This window comes from Ammospiza nelsoni, chromosome 18, assembly GCF_027579445.1.
Source record: "Ammospiza nelsoni isolate bAmmNel1 chromosome 18, bAmmNel1.pri, whole genome shotgun sequence".
NCBI classification, from domain to species: Eukaryota; Metazoa; Chordata; class Aves; order Passeriformes; family Passerellidae; genus Ammospiza; species Ammospiza nelsoni.
Genome location: NC_080650.1, coordinates 5,174,609 through 5,195,495, shown reverse-complemented (window position 1 = coordinate 5,195,495; position 20,887 = coordinate 5,174,609). Strand labels below are relative to the sequence as shown.

Sequence of the window (20,887 nt, the reverse complement as noted above, 5' to 3'; positions counted from 1 at the left end):
ATCGGGGTGGGGGGTGTGGGGGAGTGGTTCTTCTGTTGTTGTTTTTAAGGAGGGGGGAGCATTAGAAGCAGGGAAGGGTTCAGATGTAGAGAAAGTTCAGTATTTGGGGAATTCGATGTTGTATAAATATGGAAGGTGAGTGTCACTAGAACAAGTCTTTTGGGAAATGGGTCTCCGTTGACTTGGCACAGGTCACTTCCATTGGCTTGCCAGGAGCCATGAAATGCATGCTTACTCATGGCTGGGAGACACTGCACACCTTGTCCCTCACTCCTCCACCTCCTGAATGAGAAACAACCCCTTTGTGAGGAAAAAAAAAAAAAAAGAGTTTTATCAGGTTTGCCCAATTCGTGGAGAAATTCAGGAAATGAAAATCACATGTTCTCCATTTGCTGTTAGAATTCCTTCTGTGGGTTTAATGCATTTGTCGTTGTTGTATTTGTGCATGGTACAAGTGACAACACTGCATAATACAGTGAGCAATAACAATTAGGTATTGACCACTTTCACATGAAACCTGCCACATGCAACGTTCCCCAAGGCCACAGAATGTTTTGGTTTTGCCCTGTATGTTTTACTGTGTGAGATTTCAGATTTTTTATTGACTGTCTTTAGCTCCAACTAAATGGGAACAGTAAACAACCCCTGTGATCAAAATCTAGTTTAATTTGATTTTGTTGGTTAGCCTGTACCTCTGGCCTGATATTGGTTTTCCTTCTGTATTATCATACCTTACTGAAACAAAAAAAGCATTGAGGGGGTGCTACCCCCATGCATATCACTCTAGGCCATAATTTCTTTCATTAGGGCAAGCTCGTTCTGTGAACATCTCTTCCAAGTTGCAGAACAGATCCAGGGGCACAGAGGTGTCTGAGAATCTGTTAGGAAGCATTGCTAGTTTCAGCTGGATGGTGATGATGGGTTTGAGCAGTTTTGGGTTCTTTGCATTGCCATGCTGCCCAGCAGGGCTGCACTGTGTGTGGGCACTGCTCCCCTCAGCTGCAGAAGAGCAGTGACCCAGAGAGGAGGATGCTCAGCAGAGGCTTCCCAGCAGCAGCCCTTCAGCACTCGCTCTCCCTACGTGCAGTGTTAGCCATGTTTGGCCTCTATGGACTTTCTTTGTAAATTAAAACTCTGTTTCCAGACAGCATTAAACTTTTTATATTATGAAATTTACCATGTAAAAAGATTTTCATATTTTTATTGAAATTGCTAAGGCATTTGGCCTTTTCTTCTTTGTGATTTCAGTGTCTATTAAAGCATGAGTTCTCTCAGTGCCTCAGTCTCTTGATCTGGAAGGATTTGGGAAGGGTGATTGTTGGTTCTCTGCTCTCTGCCCACACCCAGCTCCCCTGTGTGACAGTGTCCTGTGGCAGAGTGGGGCTGAAACTCAGGGCAGCTCTCCTCAGCTCCCTCTGAGGCTTCCCTCCCCTTTCTGTGCCGTGTTCCTGTGGAAACTCAGGGCAGCTCTCCTCAGCTCCCTCTGAGGCTTCCCTCCCCTTTTTGTGCCGTGTTCCTGTGGAAACTCAGGGCAGCTCTCCTCAGCTCCCTCTGGAGCTTCCCTCCCCTTTTTGTGCAGTGTTCCTGTCACCAGTGCTCAGTGGAAATTGCTTTTCCTCCTCCTGGCAGGTGGTGGGAGCACCAATATTTACTTTTATCTCTTGTAGAAGAGGATTGGCAGGGCTGGGAGAAGCTCAGAGGGTTGTGAGAGAGCCCAGTGCTAAAGGGATGAGAGATTCTCCCCATACTGATGCCAGATGGAACTCGATGAGTTAAATCTTCCTGGTGCCCTTGTACTGCAGGGAAGTGTTGGAGACACGTGAAACTGAACCCACAGTGCTGGTTCTGAGCCTGGGCTGGAGCCCTGCCATGAGCAGCAGCTCCTGGGGCAGCATTCCCTCCTCCAGAGGGGCTGTGCTCGAGTGGGCTCAAGTGGTTTGTGTGTGCCAGGCCTGGGCTCAGCAGGATGTGGCTGCCTGTGACACTGGTGTGTGGCAGGAGGCAGCTGTAAACAGAGGCTTTGGGCACTGAGCAAACACCACACAAATGTTGTCCATATGGGGAAGAAGCAGCAGGGCCTGCACGCTGCCAGAGTTCTGAAAAACCAAATAAAGGAAAATCCTGAATGCTTGGGGAAACTGATTTACAGCCCTGATCTCTGCTGCTCCTCATGGCCAGAGCCAGGGCAGGCCTGAGTCACCACTCAAGGACTTCCATGGAAATAGATGCCCATACAGCCTTTCATGTGGGGAAGGAGTGTTTGACAATACTGATTTTTATCTGGATTTCTGTCCTTTGGAGTGTGCCTCGCTGGTTCTGGCTCCTGGCAAGAGGAAATGTAGAATTTCTCCAGGGAAAGAGGAGCTGGGGGGCTGCAGAGAGGGCCGTGGGGTCACCTCTGGGGAAAAGGATGCACCACTGGAACACAAGTGTGCACCTTGTGGTTGCTTCTTTCCAGCTTACCTGGTTTTACATTTGTGTGTGCATTTCAAACAGAGGGAAAACAAAAGCCTGCATGGCTGTGGAAAACATCTGGAGATAAAAATGAAAGGTAATGCTTAGGAACTAGAAAGCAAATCAATATATTTAGAATACATTAAATCAATATATTTAGAATACATTATTTTAAGTAAATTTTGTAGTTTTCCCTGAATTACAACTTTTGAGAACCTCAAAGTGGAAGTATATTTCTTGGCTGCTTTGTTCTTAGGGCATCATTTTGCCACGGGATTAACTTCCATCATTATGTAAACCAGGATAAAGCCAAATTCAACACAAAGAACAGGCCTTAGGTGGTCCCATCCCTCTGCCCCCCTGTGGTATTGGCATGTCCTCTGAACAGAGAGAAGCAAAGAATGATCAAAACAATTCTTATCTCATTTGCTGCTCCTGTGTTTGTGAACACGTGCAATGCGTTGGATTATTTACCTGAAGGAATTTGGTAATTGGATTCTGCTAAGGATTGTTTTGTGGTATTAACACCCCACAGCCAGGAGCCTCGGTAGAACTTGTCCCTGTCACACTGCCCCGCACTGGCCGGTATCACTGCCATTCCTGTCCTCCAGGCTCCTCACAGCCTGAAGGGCTCCTCCACTTGGGCTGATTTCTGCCTTCTTTATATGTTCCTGAGCTTTCAGACCTGCCGACTCATTTCATTTTGTATTTTTTAGCGCCAGCTGAAGGTGGAAGCCCCAGCCCGGCTGAACCTTGTGCAGTTGTCAGGTCATTATTAATCCCTGTCCTTCCCGTGACTGCGATGGAGGCGAAAAGAAATGGTTTCACAAGAGGGCAGCATTGGCCGCGGAAACCGAAGCTGTTCGGATTTTCTGTGGTTCCATTTGTGTGGCAACACAGGGGCAGCCCAGGGTTAACCGCGATCCGCGGGTGAAGGATTTTGCTTGAAGCAGATTGGAAAAGTGTAGAAGGGGATTTGAGTGTGCCAGAGGCAGAGGAGGGGGCGGTGTCGCCAGAGCAGCGGAGCCGGTGTGACAGCGGAACCGGGCTCCCCGAAATTCACCGACACTGCAGCTCCTCACTTCCCACACGCCGCGGGTGACCCCATCCGGCAACGGCGGCGTGAGGGCGGAGCGGGCAACCGGGGTGTCCGGCACCGGCCCGCCCGGCAGTGCGCAGGGTCCGTCCCGCTGCCCTGCAGGGTCGCGCTCGGTACCGGGAACCGCCGGCACCGCGCCCCAGACCGGCCCCATCCCCGGTCCCGTTCCCGTCCCGTTCCCGGTCCCCCTCTCTGGCCCCGCTCCCCGCCGGGCCCCTCACGCCCCGCACCGGCGCCCGGCGATGACGTCACCCCGTCAGCAACGACGGGAGGGGCGGAGGCGCACCGGAGCCGGCCCGGCTCGTTCTGATTGGCTGCCGACGGGTGAGGTGTGAGCTCGCGGGGGCTGCGCGCCCTCGGATTGGCGGGGCGCGGCGCGTGCGCGCCTCCGGGCGAGGCCCGAGCGCGATTGGGCGCGCGGGCGGGGGCGGGGCCTGGCCCGGGAGCGGCGCGTGCGCGGAGCGGCGGGAAGATGGTGCTGATCAAGGAGTTGTGAGTGGGGGCGGCGGGGCCGCGCCGGGGCCGGGCCGGGGGGAGCCGAGCGGGCACCGGGGCCGCCGCCACCGCCGCAGCGCCCGCCAGCGCCCCGCCCGGGCCGCGACCCCGCGGGGCTTTCCCGGCCGCGCCCGCCGCCGCCGCCGGGGCCCGCCCGCGCCGCTCTCTGCCGTGTGGCCCCGGGGTCGCCGCTTCCTGCGGGGCGCGGGGCCGCTCGGTGCGGCGGGGCCGCCGCGACGGGAACGGGCGCTGGGCACGGTTCGAGCGGGGCCGGGCGGGCCCTGCCTGCAGCGAGAGCCGCGGCCGCGCACCGGCTGCTCCGCGAGCTCCGCGCCGGGAGCCGGGCTGGGCCGGGCCGGGGCAGCGGCGGGGCCCGGGGGCTCCGTGCCCGTTCCCCTCAGCGAGCGGCGCCCATGGCAGCGGGGACAGCCCCGAGCGGGGCCGCTGCCCTGCCCGGCTCTCTGCTCGGCAATGGGCAGATCTGTGCCCCGGGGGCTCCTGCCTGCACAGCACGGGCTGGTTTGTTCCTCTGTCCCGGCTTTTGCTGTTTATTTCAAAGTCCAGTGACTGTCAGTGGTAGTGCAGGTAATGTGTAGGTTGAAAAGTTTATAAACAAATTTGGCATAACACGAAGTTATTGTGGCAGAGCTGGAAGTAGATCTCAGATTTCCTGTCTCTTTTGTGCGGGTTCTGACATGTTCCATCCCTTGAGCTTCCTTTTGTGTCTGGCATTGAACTTTACTTGGGTTTGTTGGGTTATAGCCAAAGCCTCCCTGTCACAGAGATTTCTAAAGAGAAAACTTGAATTGGCTCCTTTTGACACTTCTTTCTTCAGCATCTGTGTTATATCTGTTATTTGCAAGTGAAGTCTACTGATTGATTTTACTGAGTTTTCTCTTTTCCTCTTTCAGCCGAGTGGTTTTACCTTGCTCCGTGCAAGAGGTATGTCCTGATCATCCTCCCTGCTTTATTCAGGGCTGGGAGGGGATTTTGTGTCAGAAATGTGGCCAGCCTGAGTGCAAACATTCCCTGTGCTGTGGCTGCACTGACAGAGATGAGTGATGCAGGTGTGATTCCTGTTCTGAGCAAGGAATTTCCAAGGAAGCAAATGCAGCACCGAACCTTCCACTGCCAGCAGTGCAGTTGTGCCCTGTGGCAGCACTTTGCTGCTGGTCCAGCACTGAGGGACTCCAAGCCTTTTCCTGAAGCCACAGATGAAGGAATTGCCTTCCCAGATCTGAAGCCAGCAATTCAATGGCACTGAAGTGCAGTTCAATGAGAGTCATGATAGGATCTCTGTCATGACAGGGTGCTGAATGTGCTTCTGAGGGAAATATCACACTTGTTCTGTAGGGTGCATTTCCTGGCTCCTGTAAGGGCATTTAGTTGGTTGAAAGCGTGAACTGGGAAGGCTCAGAGCTGGAAACCAGTCACTCCAAAATTTATGAACTCCAAATTGACATTTCTTGGTGCACTAAAGAACAACAAATACATTTACCTCTTGGGACAGGAAAAATGAAATTTTGGTGTGCACCAAAGTGTTGGGTGGCTGTGGAACAGCTGGGGTGTAGACCTGGTGTTTGTGAGCTGCAAATATGTGTTGCCAAAAAGTTGTCAGAATTCACTAAAAATCTTTTCTATGGTGTATTTTACTTTGCTGATAGTCTTTTTTGTACTGCTGAATTGTCAGAGGAAACAGCTAATTATTTTTAACATGTTAAAAGGTTTTGGCCAACTTTGGTGCTAACATTTGACTTCTCTTCCCTTTGCAGTATCAAGTTGGGCAGCTTTATTCCGTGGCAGAAGCTAGCAAAAACGAAACAGGAGGTGGGGAAGGAATTCAGGTCTTAAAAAACGAGCCTTATGAACAGGATGGCGAGAAGGGACAATACACTCACAAAATCTATCACTTAAAGAGGTGAGAAAAGTCTTGTAGTCCCTTGGTATTGAGCAAGAAATGTTGAAAGGTGAGGTTTAATTTGCTGAATGGTGCAAGAGTGCTCTGGTGAGTGGGAAAATGTGAAAACTGTGGATTTTAAATATGTGGGGTACTTGTCTGGGACAGCTGAAGGAATTGTGTTTGCTTGCTCTGGACAGGAGTCAGAGATGAGTGGGACATAAAGTTCCTGCTGCAGGTCAGGAGCTGCTTGCCAGGGAGCTGGAGGTGAGGGCTCTGTGCTGTGCTCCTCCTCAGGAGGTGTTTTTGCTGCTCTGCAAGAGGAGGGATAGCACAGCATTCCCCATGATCACACAGCTCCCTCTCAGTCACCTTATCATTACCTTTCCCAATTTTTCTCAACCTGTCATGATCAGAAAGTTTTTTTGAGTTCCTGTGTATTTCACTGCAGGTGACAAGGTGCATCATAACCCCTCAAATGCTTGGGTAGAAAGTGCCTTTCTTACTGGAGTGGGAGGAAGCAATGAGGAATTTCAGCTGGCAGGATTTTGAACACATTGTCCATGTTTGTTTTCCCAGTAAAGTCCCTGGGTTTGTAAGGATGATTGCTCCAGAAGGTTCCCTGGTGTTCCATGAGAAGGCCTGGAATGCATATCCCTACTGTAGAACAAGTGAGTGTCCCCCTGAGTGTTCTTCTGTTGGTGTTTTTATATGTGAAACCTTTCAGAAACAATTGTATCTAATGATGCTCTGTGTTTTCTTTTCCTTTGCATTGCACGTGTTTTCCAACGACTCCAGTTGTGACAGTGAGTATTTGAAAACCTACCAATCATATTTTGGGGTTTTTTGAGATATATTTTATCTGTTACTACCATTACAATTGTCTGGCTCCAGCCTGCCACAAGTGTCTTGCTAGGACTCCTGGTGTAGAGTACAACAAAGCAACTCCCTGTGTTTTATTTGTCTGCACATGGCTGTAATTAGAACTGTAATTTGTCAGAGAAATTATTTCATTTTTTATGTCTTCTTTTATGCTTTTAATTATGATGCATAATGTCTGTCCTGGTAAGACATAATGCTAAGAAAAGTGGGAGGGGAAAAGTGACATATCAGAGCTTCTACACTCCTGAATGCAGGAAGAGCAGAGACATTGAATCAGTCCCTGCCTGTCTGAAATGCCATTGCTGTAAAATGAATTCCTGCCCCAGTTAAAATGGGGTAACTGGGAGCCTAAGTGGATCAGCACAGCTCAGGATTTGGGTTTGTTTTATTAAGATGTATGGGAGACACATCATTAAGATTTTTTTACATGTTTTGGTGACCTGTTTAATGATAACTTTTAGTTAAATGTTAAACTGCTTTATCTGCTCCCTTGCAAACATGGTTTAGATTGTTACCATGTGGATGTGACACAAGTGGGTTTGAGCTGTGGAGCTTGACTCACTGTGGTACCTGAGCACACAGGTGTGTGCCCTCTGACTGTTGGAATCAGCAGGGCTCTGTCACTGTCTTTACATGTACAGTTTGGTGGCAGCTGGACCATTGTGATCCAGCTTTATGATTGTCATTGTGCTGTACAGTAACATCTAACTACAGATTGATAATTGGAAAATTACTTGAACGTGGAGGTAAAGAACTTCAGGGTTGAGGACAGCAAATGGCAGGGTTATTTCTCCTGGTGTGCACAGGCAGAGCTGGATTTCTCAAACATGACTGGTTTTAATTTAGTACTCTAATTTAAGATTATCATGTACTTATTTCTGTCTGTAGGTAAGGGGCTGATTCTCTGGTAATTTCAATATATTGTGTTGCTAGTCAGGGATTAGTAGTGGCATGTGTGTAGATACCATTTATCTGAACCAGATCAGAGAGATGTAATCAGACTTGTGCCTTTTGCTTTTAATTCTTACAGAATGAATACATGAAAGATGATTTCTTCATAAAAATTGAGACCTGGCATAAACCAGATTTGGGAACAACAGAGAACGTGAGTTGGGGTCTGGATGCCAAGCCTTAGTGCAATTTTACAATTAGTACAGATAAAATATTTTATACCTGGTGATGGTGGATAATTATTGCATAAAGTCAATGCCTGACCAGTGAGTAAAACAAGAAAAGCATTTCTCAGGTCCTTGCAGGGTGGTCAAGCTGTCTCATCTAAGGAGATCAGGAGAAGGGGTTTGGTTTTTATGTTTAGAGGCCAATACAGATGCTTGATTTTCATACAAATACTTAAATAGCTTTTCAGCAGGTCCTTTTGTTAATTTCATTTCTTTTGCTGTAGACTTGCTACTGAGAGTTAAGCTGACAAGTTTATTTGAAAACAGATTTCACAAGAGCACTGGAATTGATCTGTGAACACACTATAGTTAAATACTGAAGTTGCCTCTGAATTATCCCAGTTGCTTATGTTCTTGTTTTCTCCCCAGACAGTCACTTTGGTTCATGTGTCACTTCAGGAAAATTTTGATCTCTAGTGACAAACATTTACAAACCATCCAGAGAGGAGTAGTTGTCAGTCTGTGTCCAGTGCTTGGGTGAGCTGTAGCTCTGGATGTGCTGCACAGGAGGGGGATTGTTCTTGGACAGCTGCCCTGGCTGTAACTGAGTTTAGGTGTGCTGGACAGACCACAGGTGTGGAGCTGATTCCATCCTCTGACCTTCACACACCCTCAGATTGCACCTGGTCCACCTTCAAGGCAGTCCTGTGATTCTGGGAACCTGCCAGATCAGGTTATTGGAATCTGCATTTTTGCACTTGGAATTCTTACACCTTTCTAGCTCAAAAAGTTCATGCAGATTATGGAATGGTTAATGACTCTAATTAGAGCTTGATTTCATTAGTGCTAACAAATGTCATAGATGAATAGAGCTTAATCTTAAATGCAGGTTTCCTGAATGCACAAGAAGTGAAGTCTTTGTGTTGGTTTAAAATTGATTAGTGAGTGAATTAAACTGTAATTGTGGAGATCATTCCCTTTAGAAAGGCAGAGGAAGAAGGGGTAGGTTTGGAGAATGCTGCCTTTACAGGATCCTGAAAAACTCCCTGGCACACACATGTACTGCACCAAGTGATCACTGTGGAATTCCCAGCATGGGAATAATTCCTTCTTTTTTTTTCTTTTTCAGGTTCACAATTTAGATCCAAACACATGGAAGAGTGTTGAGGTTGTCCACATTGACATTGCAGATAGAACTCAAGTAGAGCCAGGAGTAAGTAAATGTTCTGCTGTGGGATTGGGATGGAGCATGCAGGTGAATCCTTCTGTGCTTTTGTTTTTAGTGAATAAGTTTAAATGGAATGGATTTCACCCAGTAGAGGCATGAGAAGTGTCTTTAACAGAACCATTCACTGATGTGCCTGCCTTCCTTCTTTGGTTTTACTGCTGATTCTTTCTGCACATCTGGATCTGCTGGGGATGTTGCCTGGTTTGTTAAATTGTAACAGCTGGACTGTTGGATGTGTAATAGTTTTTGGACAGTAGGGAAATGATAGGCACTAATATGGAGACTGTGTTTGCACAATAAATGTGATTGTCTTGGTTTTGTGCAAGGAGAGGCTCTTTATACTGTTTAACTGTTGTTTTCTGAAGGTAGATACTTGGATATCCTACATTCTGGGAAGAGGACTTCTTTGCAGGAAGTCCTTGGAACTATTTTCAGTACAAAATCCTCTTTTCTATTTTGTGTATTTGATCTACAGAGTCTCAAAAGTGAGTGCAGAGTGGTCTCATCCAGAGTCTTAAGTCTCTTCTGATGTACATTTCTACATTGTTACATTTCTACATTTCTGTTTCCTTTTTATAAACTTCTAGCACCATTTCCAGGGTATTTGCAGATTCAAGCTCACAGTTTAGCCCATTTTTGTGTAGGAATACTTGGGATTCATTTTCACCATGTGATTGAATTTTTTATTTCCATTTCATCTCCCAGAAACTCTGTTTTGCTAAGTCCTGACTTCATTAACCAAAGCCTGGCTTTGTGATTAAACTCTTAGCAGACACTGGTAACTCTGAGTTACCTGCAGACTGACATCCTTGCTGGTTACTTGTTTTCCCCTTCTGGGATGAGACATCAGGAATCTTCTGGGACCCACACTTGAAGTCTCTTCTGTTATAAAAGCCTGAAGTTTCTGGCCTTTGTCTTCTCTCTCTTTACTTCTTAGGACTTCAGGAGAGACACTTTCTATTTGTGCTGATATCTTTATCAAGTTTAGGTAGTGGAACTTGAATTTATTTTTTTTTTCTTGAAAGTTCAGCTACATCATAACAAAATTGCCAAGACTGACATGCTGACTCGTGCTCATTTAAGTATGTATAGAAATAATTTAGGTGACAGCTGTGACTTTCTTTAGATACACATTTAACCCTGCCTTCTCTTAATCATCTCCAGCATGCAGTCTGTGTCACTTTATGTTGTTTGTATATAAAAGTGATTTGCCAGGAGAGAAAGACTTTTTAAAGTGTAAGCAAAAATGAGCACTTGATGAGCATCAGAGGAGGCTGTGGTTTTGGAAATAATTTGTAGAAAAGCAGAGTGTAGTGAAAACAAATTGAAATCAGGTTTATAGCTATTTTTGTACAAGGAAGACATTAAATGTCTTGTTTAGGTCATAGTTGATCTTTATTATTTGAAAGAAAGTTTTGAAGTTACAGTTTTGTACGAATGGATTTGGATTTTGGAGTTTGGATTTCTGTGTGCTGTCCATTTTTCTACAGTCTGAGGAAATATATTGGAATATAGGAATTGCTATTTGTAGTCTGTAAGGAAGTGTTAAAAGATTCTCAAGTTGCAGAGCTTGATAGGTGGATCTCTGTCATTTCAGACTTAATTTATCACAACAGGCAGCTAAACAGCTCCATGTTATTAGTGCTGAACCTTGGAATCATCATACAGTGACACATCCCATGGGACAGCCTATCTGTGTACAAATATGATGTGCTTTTAGTTTTGAATCCTCTTTTCATGCTGTTTATAAATATTCATCTCTCCCAGCCTGTTCCCAGTGACCTTTGCCTCCTGGCACCACGGTCTGTGTCCCTGATAGCCAGGCTGCTTCCATTCCCATTTGAACCTTGGCATTCCTTCAAAGGTGATCTGATCTCAGGCAGTGGTTCCCCTGATAGCTGTGCTGCAGCTGCAGGACTCTTCAGGAGATGGCAGTGATTGCAAGGCATTTTTTATTAAAAGCCTTTTAGCTAAACTTATCTAAAACACAGCAGTGCCTGTCAGGGCAGTGTACAGTGGTGCTGGTGACTGAGTTATGAGAGATGGAATCATGCACTGAGTTGGGAGTGTGGCATACTTGGATAAACCTGATTCTGGTCTTCTGGTGGGCTGTGAATGAGCACTCACAGAGCTGTGGATGATGTTGGAGGGGAAGTTCTGGTAGGTGGTGCCTTCCTCAGGATCTGTATGTGTTTTTTTTTCTTGATAACACCAGTAGTATGTACTCAAGTATGTTCTCTTGCTTAAAACACTAATACAATACTGAGCTGGAAAGCCAGAATTTGTGTCCACCTACCTAGTTAGTGTGGTGCCACTCCATGTTCAGTTCCATTTTCATGATTTGCAGATCAGGCATCAAACTTGTGTAATTTTCATGTTCTAAAAGTTTTCAGGTTCTAAAAGTTTTCTTAAAATCATTCTGCCCTGTTTGATGTTTTATACAATTTAATAGTGAACCATGAGTTCTCAGGAGCTCTGTTACACTCTGAGCAGGTCTAAAGACTGAGAATGAGAATTGTGAAGAAGTGCCCAGGTTCTGGGTTTGTTGTGGTATTACTTTATTGTGTGTGATTCACAGTCTCTCTCAATCATTATTAATAAGAGGTGGTTGCATTCATGCATATTACACTGAGAATTTGAGCAGAAACTGCCTGGGAAATGCTATTTGTGTATTTCTTTGAAATGGGTTTGCTCCTCTGTCCTGTTATGCTGCTGCAGGCTGATGTTTGCCTGTCTGGCTTTCCAGAGGGCTTCAGGGGTTTGAGCTGTAATACTTGCTCCAGCAGCTGCCTGTTTTTCTTCCTAAGAAGGACTTGTTGTTGTCAGGAGTTAAGCTCTTGCTGCACAGATATTTTCCTTAAACTCTGCAAAGAACTCTTGTTTATTTGTACTTTGGCTCCAGTCCAGTCTTCTTCCCTGCATGCTTGTAGGATCTGTGTGTAGAGAAGAGTTCCTACAATGCTCTCCTGTCCATCTAGGCTTTAGTCTATAAAAGGTTTTTCCTGTCCTTAATAGGATTTGGGTTAACTGAGTTCTAAAAGGTCTTGGTTCAAAGCTTCTGTCTCTAGCATAGAAAACTCCACCTATTTCCTTGGAATTTCTGCTTTCACTCCTACATTTTACTCATAGTTAACATTTTCTTCCTCAGTGTTTCCAGCTGTGGTTATTTTTATGTGGGTCCTAAATGCAAGAGCACAGTTGCTTTTTAGCAATGTCCCTGTGCACAGGGAGGTGACAGCATCATGTGGATTTGAGTGTCCCTGGGGTACCCAGACCAATCATTCCACCCCATAAACCAGGCAGATCAAGGCTGCACATGGAGCTCAGTTTGAATGCCTCATGCCTCACACCACTGCAGTGAGCTCTGCTTTGGCAGGATGCTCACACAGTGAACATAAATTCAGGCTTGTCTCAATGCAGTACCTGCTTTTATTTATAAAACTGGCACTAAGAGGTGGAATTCTTGTGTTTCTGTTGGGCATGTTGCTGCCCCAAACCAGCAGCAGTTCTGCCAACAATTAGTTATATAGAGCAAAATTGTTTATCCATTGCTATAGCTTGATTCACTTCGATGTCTTCTGTCCAGTGGTTGTGTGAAATTTTTAAAATGCAGTCAGGAGCAGGATTCCCTCCTGTTCTGCCTCCTTCCCTCCTGTTCTGCCTCCCCAGCAGAGGCCATGAATAGCTTTGGTTATTCAGTGTGGCAGCCTGAACAGCTCTGGCATGCTGGTTGCTGAATTACTGCCTTCTCCTCCTCTCAGGGGTCACAGAGCCAGAGGGACAGTGCAGATGTCACAGTGTGCACAGCAAGGGCAGCCCTGCAGAGCTCTTGTGTTGTGTTGGGAGCAGGGGTGATGGAGCCAGCCTGTGCTGCTCCCATCCTGCTCCAGCAGAAGCTTAACACAGTGGGATATTGAATCTGGTGGTGTTTTCTGACTCTCAGAGTGTTTTATGTTACAGGACTACAAAGCTGATGAAGATCCTGCATTATTCCAGTCAGTTAAGACAAAGAGAGGACCTCTGGGGCCAAACTGGAAGGTAGGAATACCTTCTATACTAGGAACTGCTGTTACAGCCTTAGGAATTCTTTATCAGCAGAAGAACAAAGTTCATGGTTCCTTCAGAACTTGGCTCAGCTCCAGATGAGGAACAAATTTTCTGTGGCCCAGCACATCCTTCATGTGACATCCCAAAAGCAGCAGAGAACTTGCCAGCACTCACTGCCAGCCATCAGAATCTGTCCCAGGAAGAAATGGGCTGTGTGTGCACACCAGAGATCCCCACAGGAATTGAGCAGCTCACTCCTGTGCCCTGGAGTGAATCACTGTCAGGAACAGCCCCAAGTTCCTGATTAGAATTATGTTTTTCTGTAATAATTCTTAGAATCATATTTTATTATCATAACAACATTGTGAAATTGAATTAATTTACTATAAATTATACTATTTATCATTCTAATGCTCTAATTAGAATTATAATTTCTAATAATAAACTTTTAAAGTATTAAAACTTCTTTTCTATTATTGCCAAACAGAAAGAGTTAGCAACTGATGAGGAGTGTCCCAAAATGTGTGCTTACAAACTGGTGACCATCAAATTTAAGTGGTGGGGACTGCAGAACAAAGTGGAAAATTTTATACAAAAGGTGAGTATTTCTGCCTTCTGGGGCTGTGTTGATGTGGGGGTTTGAGCAGGAGCACTGGTGCAGTTTCCTGTTGCTCACAGCCAGGGAATTGTTGTCCTTTTCCCCAGCCAGTCAAACCATTTGTGTCTTGGTTTGCTGCCAGTGGGGCTTCACTGGAATTACCAGAACAATTCTCTAGGGAAAAAAGGCAAAGTCTTCAGGAAGTGGCTGTTCTGGTTTGGCTGCTGCCACCTTGGAGCTGGAACAGATTTTAACAACATTCTTCATAATTCTCAAGTAATGTGAATGGCTGAACTTTCTTGAAACTCTTTTTTGATAGTGAAATTTGTTCTTTCTTTCCACGTTAAAGGTGAGGTGAATTTGAGAGATGAGGTGAATTTAAGTTGGATCCAGGGTTGTGAGGTGACTGAATCTGTAGCAGTGTGAAGCAGCACTCACCTGAAGATATTAACTCTGCAAACTGAGCAGCTGCTATCACTTCACCGGCCTTTGGCCAGTCCTACCTGTGATCTAATGCTTGTTTATCTTCTTAAAGCAAGAAAAAAGGATATTTACCAACTTCCACCGCCAGCTGTTCTGTTGGATTGACAAGTGGATTGAGCTGACTATGGAGGACATCAGGAGGATGGAGGATGAAACCCAGAAGGAGCTGGAAGCGGTAAGAAAGCTTTTTTGTAAGGCTGTGTGTGCTTCTAGCTGCAGATTTATCTGTGCAGAAACTGAGGCAAGTTGTGTGGTGTCCATGCCTCTGTGTGTGTGTGTTTGGGCAGTGGCTGATGGGCACTGTGGCCCCTTGGGCTCCTGCATTCTGTGCTGATTTAAGGTGAGTACCTCTGATGTCATTAACTGCAGGATGTCTGCCCTGATTATCTCTGTGTTTATGGCACCACACCCACTGCAAAAGTCCCACTCAGGGCCCTTTTGTCACTCTTTGGTTGGAGCTCAAATCTGTCATTGTCCTGTTCCATCTTGTGTCTTGCTTTGTTTCTTTTCTGGTCATCATTAGATCTGATTACTTTTTCTCTTCAAGCAAGTTTGTGTCACCTGTCAGCTGTTCCACTTCTGATTAGCACACCAAACCAAAGTCTTCCAAAAAGAAAGTCAGTAAAATCAGCTGGGATCATGTCAGTTTTCCTGCTTTAGTGGCTGTGAGGGCCAAATCCATGTGGGTGATGTCTGGGAGAAAGCTCAGCCTTAGGGCACTGTCCCTGCTCTCTCCATTCAGAGGCAGAGCACCACCCCAGGCTGGGAAGGAAGCTTTCTTCTGTAGAGTCTTTTTAGACCATGACCTTTTCCATGAACCTTTCCCACGTTCAATCCCACTGGCATTTTTGCCATTCTTGGATTTGCAGTTGTATTTCCTTCCCATTTTGACAATTGCTTCATGCCTCAAACCCAGTCAGGTAACTCAGACAATTCCAGTGTCTTGGTTCTTCCAGGACACAATGTGTCTTCAGCTAAACTTGCTGTTTGCCTGGTTTGAGCCATGCCAGACACCTCTGACCTGACCTGGCTGCCCAAGGCTCCACACCTGGACAGGAGCCCTGGGGCACCTTCTGTGCTCTGTGCCTGGTGAGTCTTTGCTCTTGGTACCAAAGCAGCTGCAGCTCCTCCCTCCCCACTTGTGCCCTCCAGGGGCTTTCCAGGCAGTGTGGAACAGCCTGTGTGGTGTAGGGATGTTTCCTGCATTTGGAAAAGTGTTTCTTCACAGTCCTGTGCTGAGCTGTAGCACCAAATGCTCTTTGCCCATAAGCTGAGGGTTTGGGTGAGCAGCCCCAGAATGTGCTGTGGACAAGGTTGGTGTTCACTCACTCTTGTAGATCTTGTGCCCTCTCATGGGCATTTGGGTATTTTTGGCAATTGTTTTCCTAAATAATGGGGATTTCTTCTTGAATTCTAATTTACACCTGATCCTGTTCTTAGAGCCACCAGTTCCCAGGTGTCTGTGGAGGAGGAAGCATAACAGCTGTCCTCTGTAAACTGAGTTTTGCCAGAAGGGTTCCCTTTGCACATGCATAGTTCTTAATTTGGACTGAAACAGACTTTATCCAGTTTTCCTGAGCAAGGCTAGTGGCAGTGAGGAGTGCACACCAGAGGTGTGCTGGAGAGAGGCAGCAGAATTTGACATACCTGTGTGCATGGTGAGATTTTTCCTTTGTGTCTCTGTGGACTGTGGATGTTTTGTTTCACATTTCTCACTGGTAAGTAGCTCCTTTTAAATATTTTTTTCCAAGATATTTGCTGCTCTTTTAGTTCTTACTTTCAGCCAAACCCAGCTCACATGTGTGTAACATTTATCCTCATTCTTAAACATCAAATGTATTTACTTAATATTTTCTCATTTTGCAAAGGCAAATTGTTTTTTGCAAATTGTTTTGTAAGATGTTAGTGTCAGGAATTTGGAGTCTGTGCATTGTTGAAAAAGTTGGGTTGTTTTGGTTTGTTCTTTTTCACAAGATAAATGTATGATGTTACACTAACCCAGATTTCTGTGAAATGTGAGAGGAGTGAGGACCTACTGTCTTGGGGTTTTTCCAGTTATTACAAGAGGGGTATATACAAACACCTATAAATTATTTAATTTCCATGGGTTTATGGTGCAGTGCATTATTAGACAACCTAAGGGCAAAAATGTCACTGCCAAATAATATCAATGCTAGTTTTATCCAAAATAATTTGTCATCTTGTTTCATATTCAACTACTCCATCCATTGTGCCACCAGTAACTGCCATTACATCCCCAGTACACCACAAGGTGTTTTATGGCCAGGACCTCTGGGAAGTGAGTGCTCAGGGGTGAGGTGCTCAGTGTGACACAGATTTGTCCCTGCAGTGCTCAGGAGTGGCCAGGGCAGCCCTAGGCAGTTCTGTGGTGCTGAGAGCCAAACCTGGCACTAAGCAGGGCTGGCAGTGCATGTTCTTTCCCTGGTTCTCTTCCCCTCCTCATGAACACCCTTTCTTCCTCCTGCTCCGAGCTGATCTTCCTCTGGGTTCTGTGCACATTCCAGTTCTTTTGTTGCTCCTGTGCTTCATCTTCAGTCGATTTTTATAGTCAGGATCTCTGCTTTTGTTACTTTCTGTTACTCTCTGAATCCTCATCAGTGTTCTTCCAGAGTTCCTCTATCCCAACCCATCTTTTTATCACTGTTTATGTTTCACTTGGTGGATTCTGTCTCTGGCTGCTGGAGATGAGAAGCACCCCTGCTCCATGAAACATGCATCAGCTCATCAGTGCAGAGTAGGAAAGCATCAGGTCCAGCCAGAGCCCTGTGACCAACCTCTCTCATGCCTGTGTGAGGGTAGAGATGCCACACTGGGCACCCTGAGCAGTGATTCCATGCTGGAGCATCATGGGCTTGGTAAAAATTCCAGCAGCATTATTTACAGCTGCTCTCCAGTTCCCAGGTCTCCTTGCCAAAAAGAAATACCATAGCATGGCCAAACCCCCTGAACTGTAGCTGGAGCTGGCCCTGGCCAGGGAGAGGCAGATCCTGGCCCTGCAGGTCATTCCTTGTCTCATACTAACCACAGCATGGCAGGTTCTGTGTGTGGAGCTCACCTTTTATTTCACTTCAGATGCGTAAGAAGGGTTCCGTTCGAGGCACTTTGGCTGCGGACGTCTAGAGGAGTTCTCTGTAGGTTCTGAGGCAAAGCGAGCTGTGTAAGTCAACTGCTGGATGGAAAAGGAGAAGAGGGATTGATGTTCTTTTGGATGGGAATTGTTAGCAGAAATCATCTGAATGCCCACATAACCCATGTGGGCCTTGCCTTCCTCCTGCTCGGTAGCGGTGTGGTGGTCAGCAGGTGGGGCTGGCCCACGGTGCCCAGGACAGCAGGTGGGCACTGGTGCAGGCTCTGAGGCTGGGACAGAGTTCCTGCAGCACTGGGCACCTGCCCTGGTGCCTGATGCTCACCCAGCAGGCTCTGAGGCTGGGAGCAGAGTTCCTGCAGCGCTGGGCACCTGCCCTGGTGCCTGATGCTCACCCAGTGCACGCACCCCAGGTGTGGGATGTGCTGCTGTCGTGGCAATGCTCGCCCCTTCTGGGCTCCAGTCACACAGGCCAGCATCACTTTGCTGCACACATAGGAGCAAAGTGATCTCTGGACTTGGTCCTTGTCACTTAGGGAAGCTGTGGAGCATCACTTTCCAAACAAGTTCAGTTCTTAGAAGTCCAGTTCCACCCAGAACACCAAACTGTGTCAGAGCTCTTGCTGCAGGAGCAGCTTCTCCAGGAGTTGGAGGCTCTTGGTGCTTGTGCCCAGCCCTTTGGTGCTGCTGTTCCTCTCAGGCACTGTTGTAACATCCCAGCCCAAGGGTTCCACATGCCACTGATCCGTGTGGGCTCCCCACTGAAGGGAGCTGCTCCCAGCCCGGGGGGCAGGTCCTGACCAAGGGCGGCTCCCGCTGAGATTCCCTCAGGAGCTGGCATTGCTTTGGTGTGACTCTGAGGCCCTGTCCTGCTTTTCCCTGGAGATAATCTCCCTGTGTGTTTGGAGCTGTGTCTGGAGCAGCTGCTAATGCAGGAATTGCCCTTCCTCTCTCCACAGCTGCGTAACCAAGGCCAAGTGAGAGGAACGAGTGCTGCCAATGACGAGTGACGCCGGACGGACGCCGGTGCCGGATCCTGGCTGTGTGTGTGGGTGCATGGCTCTGTATATAACTACACACACACATGCAGACACAAGGGGTGGTTACAGTGTCTCTCTCTGGGTGCTATACCTGTCCTAGCAAAGATTCCAAGGAAAACTTGCTTTCATTATGTATACCCCAAGCAAATAAAAGAATCAACTGAGTAGTGTCATTTAAAGGATGAATTTTGCTAACTGGTATGTTCATGAATGTCAATACTGGACCAATTTCTGCCCTACTTGTTTTCTCTCCTGTCCAAGTCACTCTGCTCTAACTTGCCCATCTCTCATTGTAAAGGAACACTCAAACAAGTTAATTTCAGTTTTATGTCTTCCCTACGTGATGAGTTTTTGGAATAGGAACAATGAATGTATTTATAGCTATTTATTTCTGGATTGTCATTATCCTCTAGTCAAATCGGAAAAAAAAATTTCTATTAGTGGAAATTGGAAGACTGTTACTGTTGAATAAGTTTAACCCAAACTTTACCCACTCACTGATTTAAAAGGAAAAAATCATGTTTTATTGGACTTTTGTACATTGAAATGCTAACAGTTTTCTTCATTAAAATTGGCAAGACTAAGGAAAAATGGCTTGTGATTTATAAAGTAGTTTGCAACTTGAAATTTTTCAGAACCTGCTTTTTAGACAAGTACACTGATAGTTCCTGTAGAGCATTTTCAGTGTATCTTAGGCTGGGCAGTGAGGACAGGGTCAGCCCTTCCCTCCAGGAATACTCCTGCCAGTGCAGTGGCTGTTTTCCAGAGCTTCCCTTTGGAAGCCATGCAAGCATTCTGGATCTCACACACAGCAATGAAATATAATTGTGATTTTAGCTGTTTTCATGTTGGAAATACACTTTGGGAGATGTAGACTTTGAGATATGCTGACAGTTTAAGTTGTAGCCCCTGACACATTCCCCTGCTGTCTGTGTGGGGCTGATGTGAGAGCCCCTGGGATAACAGATGCCTCCTGTAGGAAACTCCATAGGGAAAAGGTCTTCAGCATGCTTAAGGAACTATTCAGAGCACATAACAGGGAGACATTAACCTAATGCTTGTTAGATCAAAGAAAAAGTATTTTTAAAAGCACTAGTTAGATAAAGATCTATTAATGCCCGGTTTCTTCCCAGCAGCCTTGGCAGGGCAAGTCTTGCCTGACTTCCCAGGAGGGCTCTGATTTCTGTTACCATCAGTGACAAAGCATTCCTGCACTGGCAGCAGGGCCAGGTGTGCTGTGCACCTTGTCCTGGTGCTGGGCACGCTGGCACTGCCACACCTGCCTGGTGCTGGTGCCTCCCCTGTGTGCTGCACCAGCCACCCTCCAGCCCCACAGTACTTAATGTGCTTGGTTTCCTTTCTGGGTTAGTTCAGTGCTTATTTCTCCTGTACCACCAGGAGGTTGGGCTGTAAATGCAGAGGTCATTGAAGTACCCCTGGAACCACACACAGAGGTCATTCAGTACCCCTGGAACCCAAGGGCTCAGGTCACAGTGCTGGAGTTTGTGTCCTGCCATTTTTAATGTGTTGCAATGCAGAGGGAAAGGGGCCCTGTGACTTCCATGGATTTGGACTAGTTGTGAACATTTGAGAGAATCTTGTAGTGAATGTACAATGTTTTGTTTCCTTTGGCAGTCTCTGGTGCAACTGACAAGTAAAGCAGGCAATGAAATTTAATTAAAGAAATTTGATCATAAAAAGCTCTGTCTCTTATGTCAGGCACTCACATTTTGCTCCTGAGCTGGCGTTTGGGGTCCCAAAGGCTGGGTTTGGTTTGGGATTTCAGGCTGAGCAGCACCTGGAACCTTGGCACTGCTGAGCTGGGAGAACTCAGTGCTGTGGCTGCTCTCTGTGAGGTGCTGGGCTGGCAGAGGTGGGACTGGGCATGAGGAGGGGCTGCAGGGTGGGAAGTGCCTCCCATGGGCTGAGGGGCTCCTGGATGTCCCTCCCTGGGGTCCCATTCCTGGGCTGGCTCTGGGGCAGGGTTCTGCCTGCTCAGCCTGTGCAATCACCTGCTGCAAAGCTTGTACAGCTCCTTTGCTAAATGCAGAATTGAATTCTGTCTTTACTACCAGCTTGTTTAGCTTCCAGATGGTGAGCCAACAGGAAGCAGTGGAAGTGTAACGTAGTTTTGATGTAATGGATATGTAAACGTGATAGTTACTCACTGCAATAGACTGCTGGGAACCACATTCCAGCAGTAACCTTTGAAATCCATCACTTGGCTGTGCACCAGTGTGATCTAAAGGAGACTTGTAAGGAATTTGCTTTTTTTCTGGAGGATTTTTAATCACTGAAGAGAAAGGAGAATGATTTCTGTCTTTTACCTTTACATGTAGACTGAGAAATGTCAGGGAAAAAAAAATCTGCTGAGATTTTTGGGTCTTTTGGGATTTTCCACCCTCAGGTCTTTCTAAATCCTCTCTGAGCAATCTGAAAA

The 20,887-nt window shown here is 46.6% G+C and overlaps 1 protein-coding gene across 2 annotated transcripts; it reads left to right on the top strand.

Moving 5' to 3' along the window:
• The first annotated feature begins 3,976 nt into the window (after positions 1-3,976).
• Positions 3,977-19,038, top strand: PITPNB (phosphatidylinositol transfer protein beta). 2 transcript variants are annotated; one of them, XM_059485085.1, is made up of 12 exons: positions 3,977-4,045; positions 4,960-4,990; positions 5,821-5,966; positions 6,525-6,616; positions 6,744-6,751; positions 7,858-7,932; positions 9,075-9,158; positions 13,134-13,211; positions 13,708-13,818; positions 14,354-14,476; positions 17,395-17,479; positions 18,367-19,038. In XM_059485085.1, the coding sequence occupies exons 1-11, from the start codon at positions 4,026-4,028 to the stop codon at positions 17,440-17,442; spliced, it is 816 nt and encodes a 271-aa protein (XP_059341068.1). In that variant the 5' UTR covers positions 3,977-4,025; the 3' UTR covers positions 17,443-17,479; positions 18,367-19,038. The 2 variants fall into 2 exon arrangements, with proteins under 2 accessions (XP_059341068.1, XP_059341066.1); XM_059485083.1 differs by lacking the exon at positions 17,395-17,479.
• Positions 19,039-20,887: the final 1,849 nt, after the last annotated feature.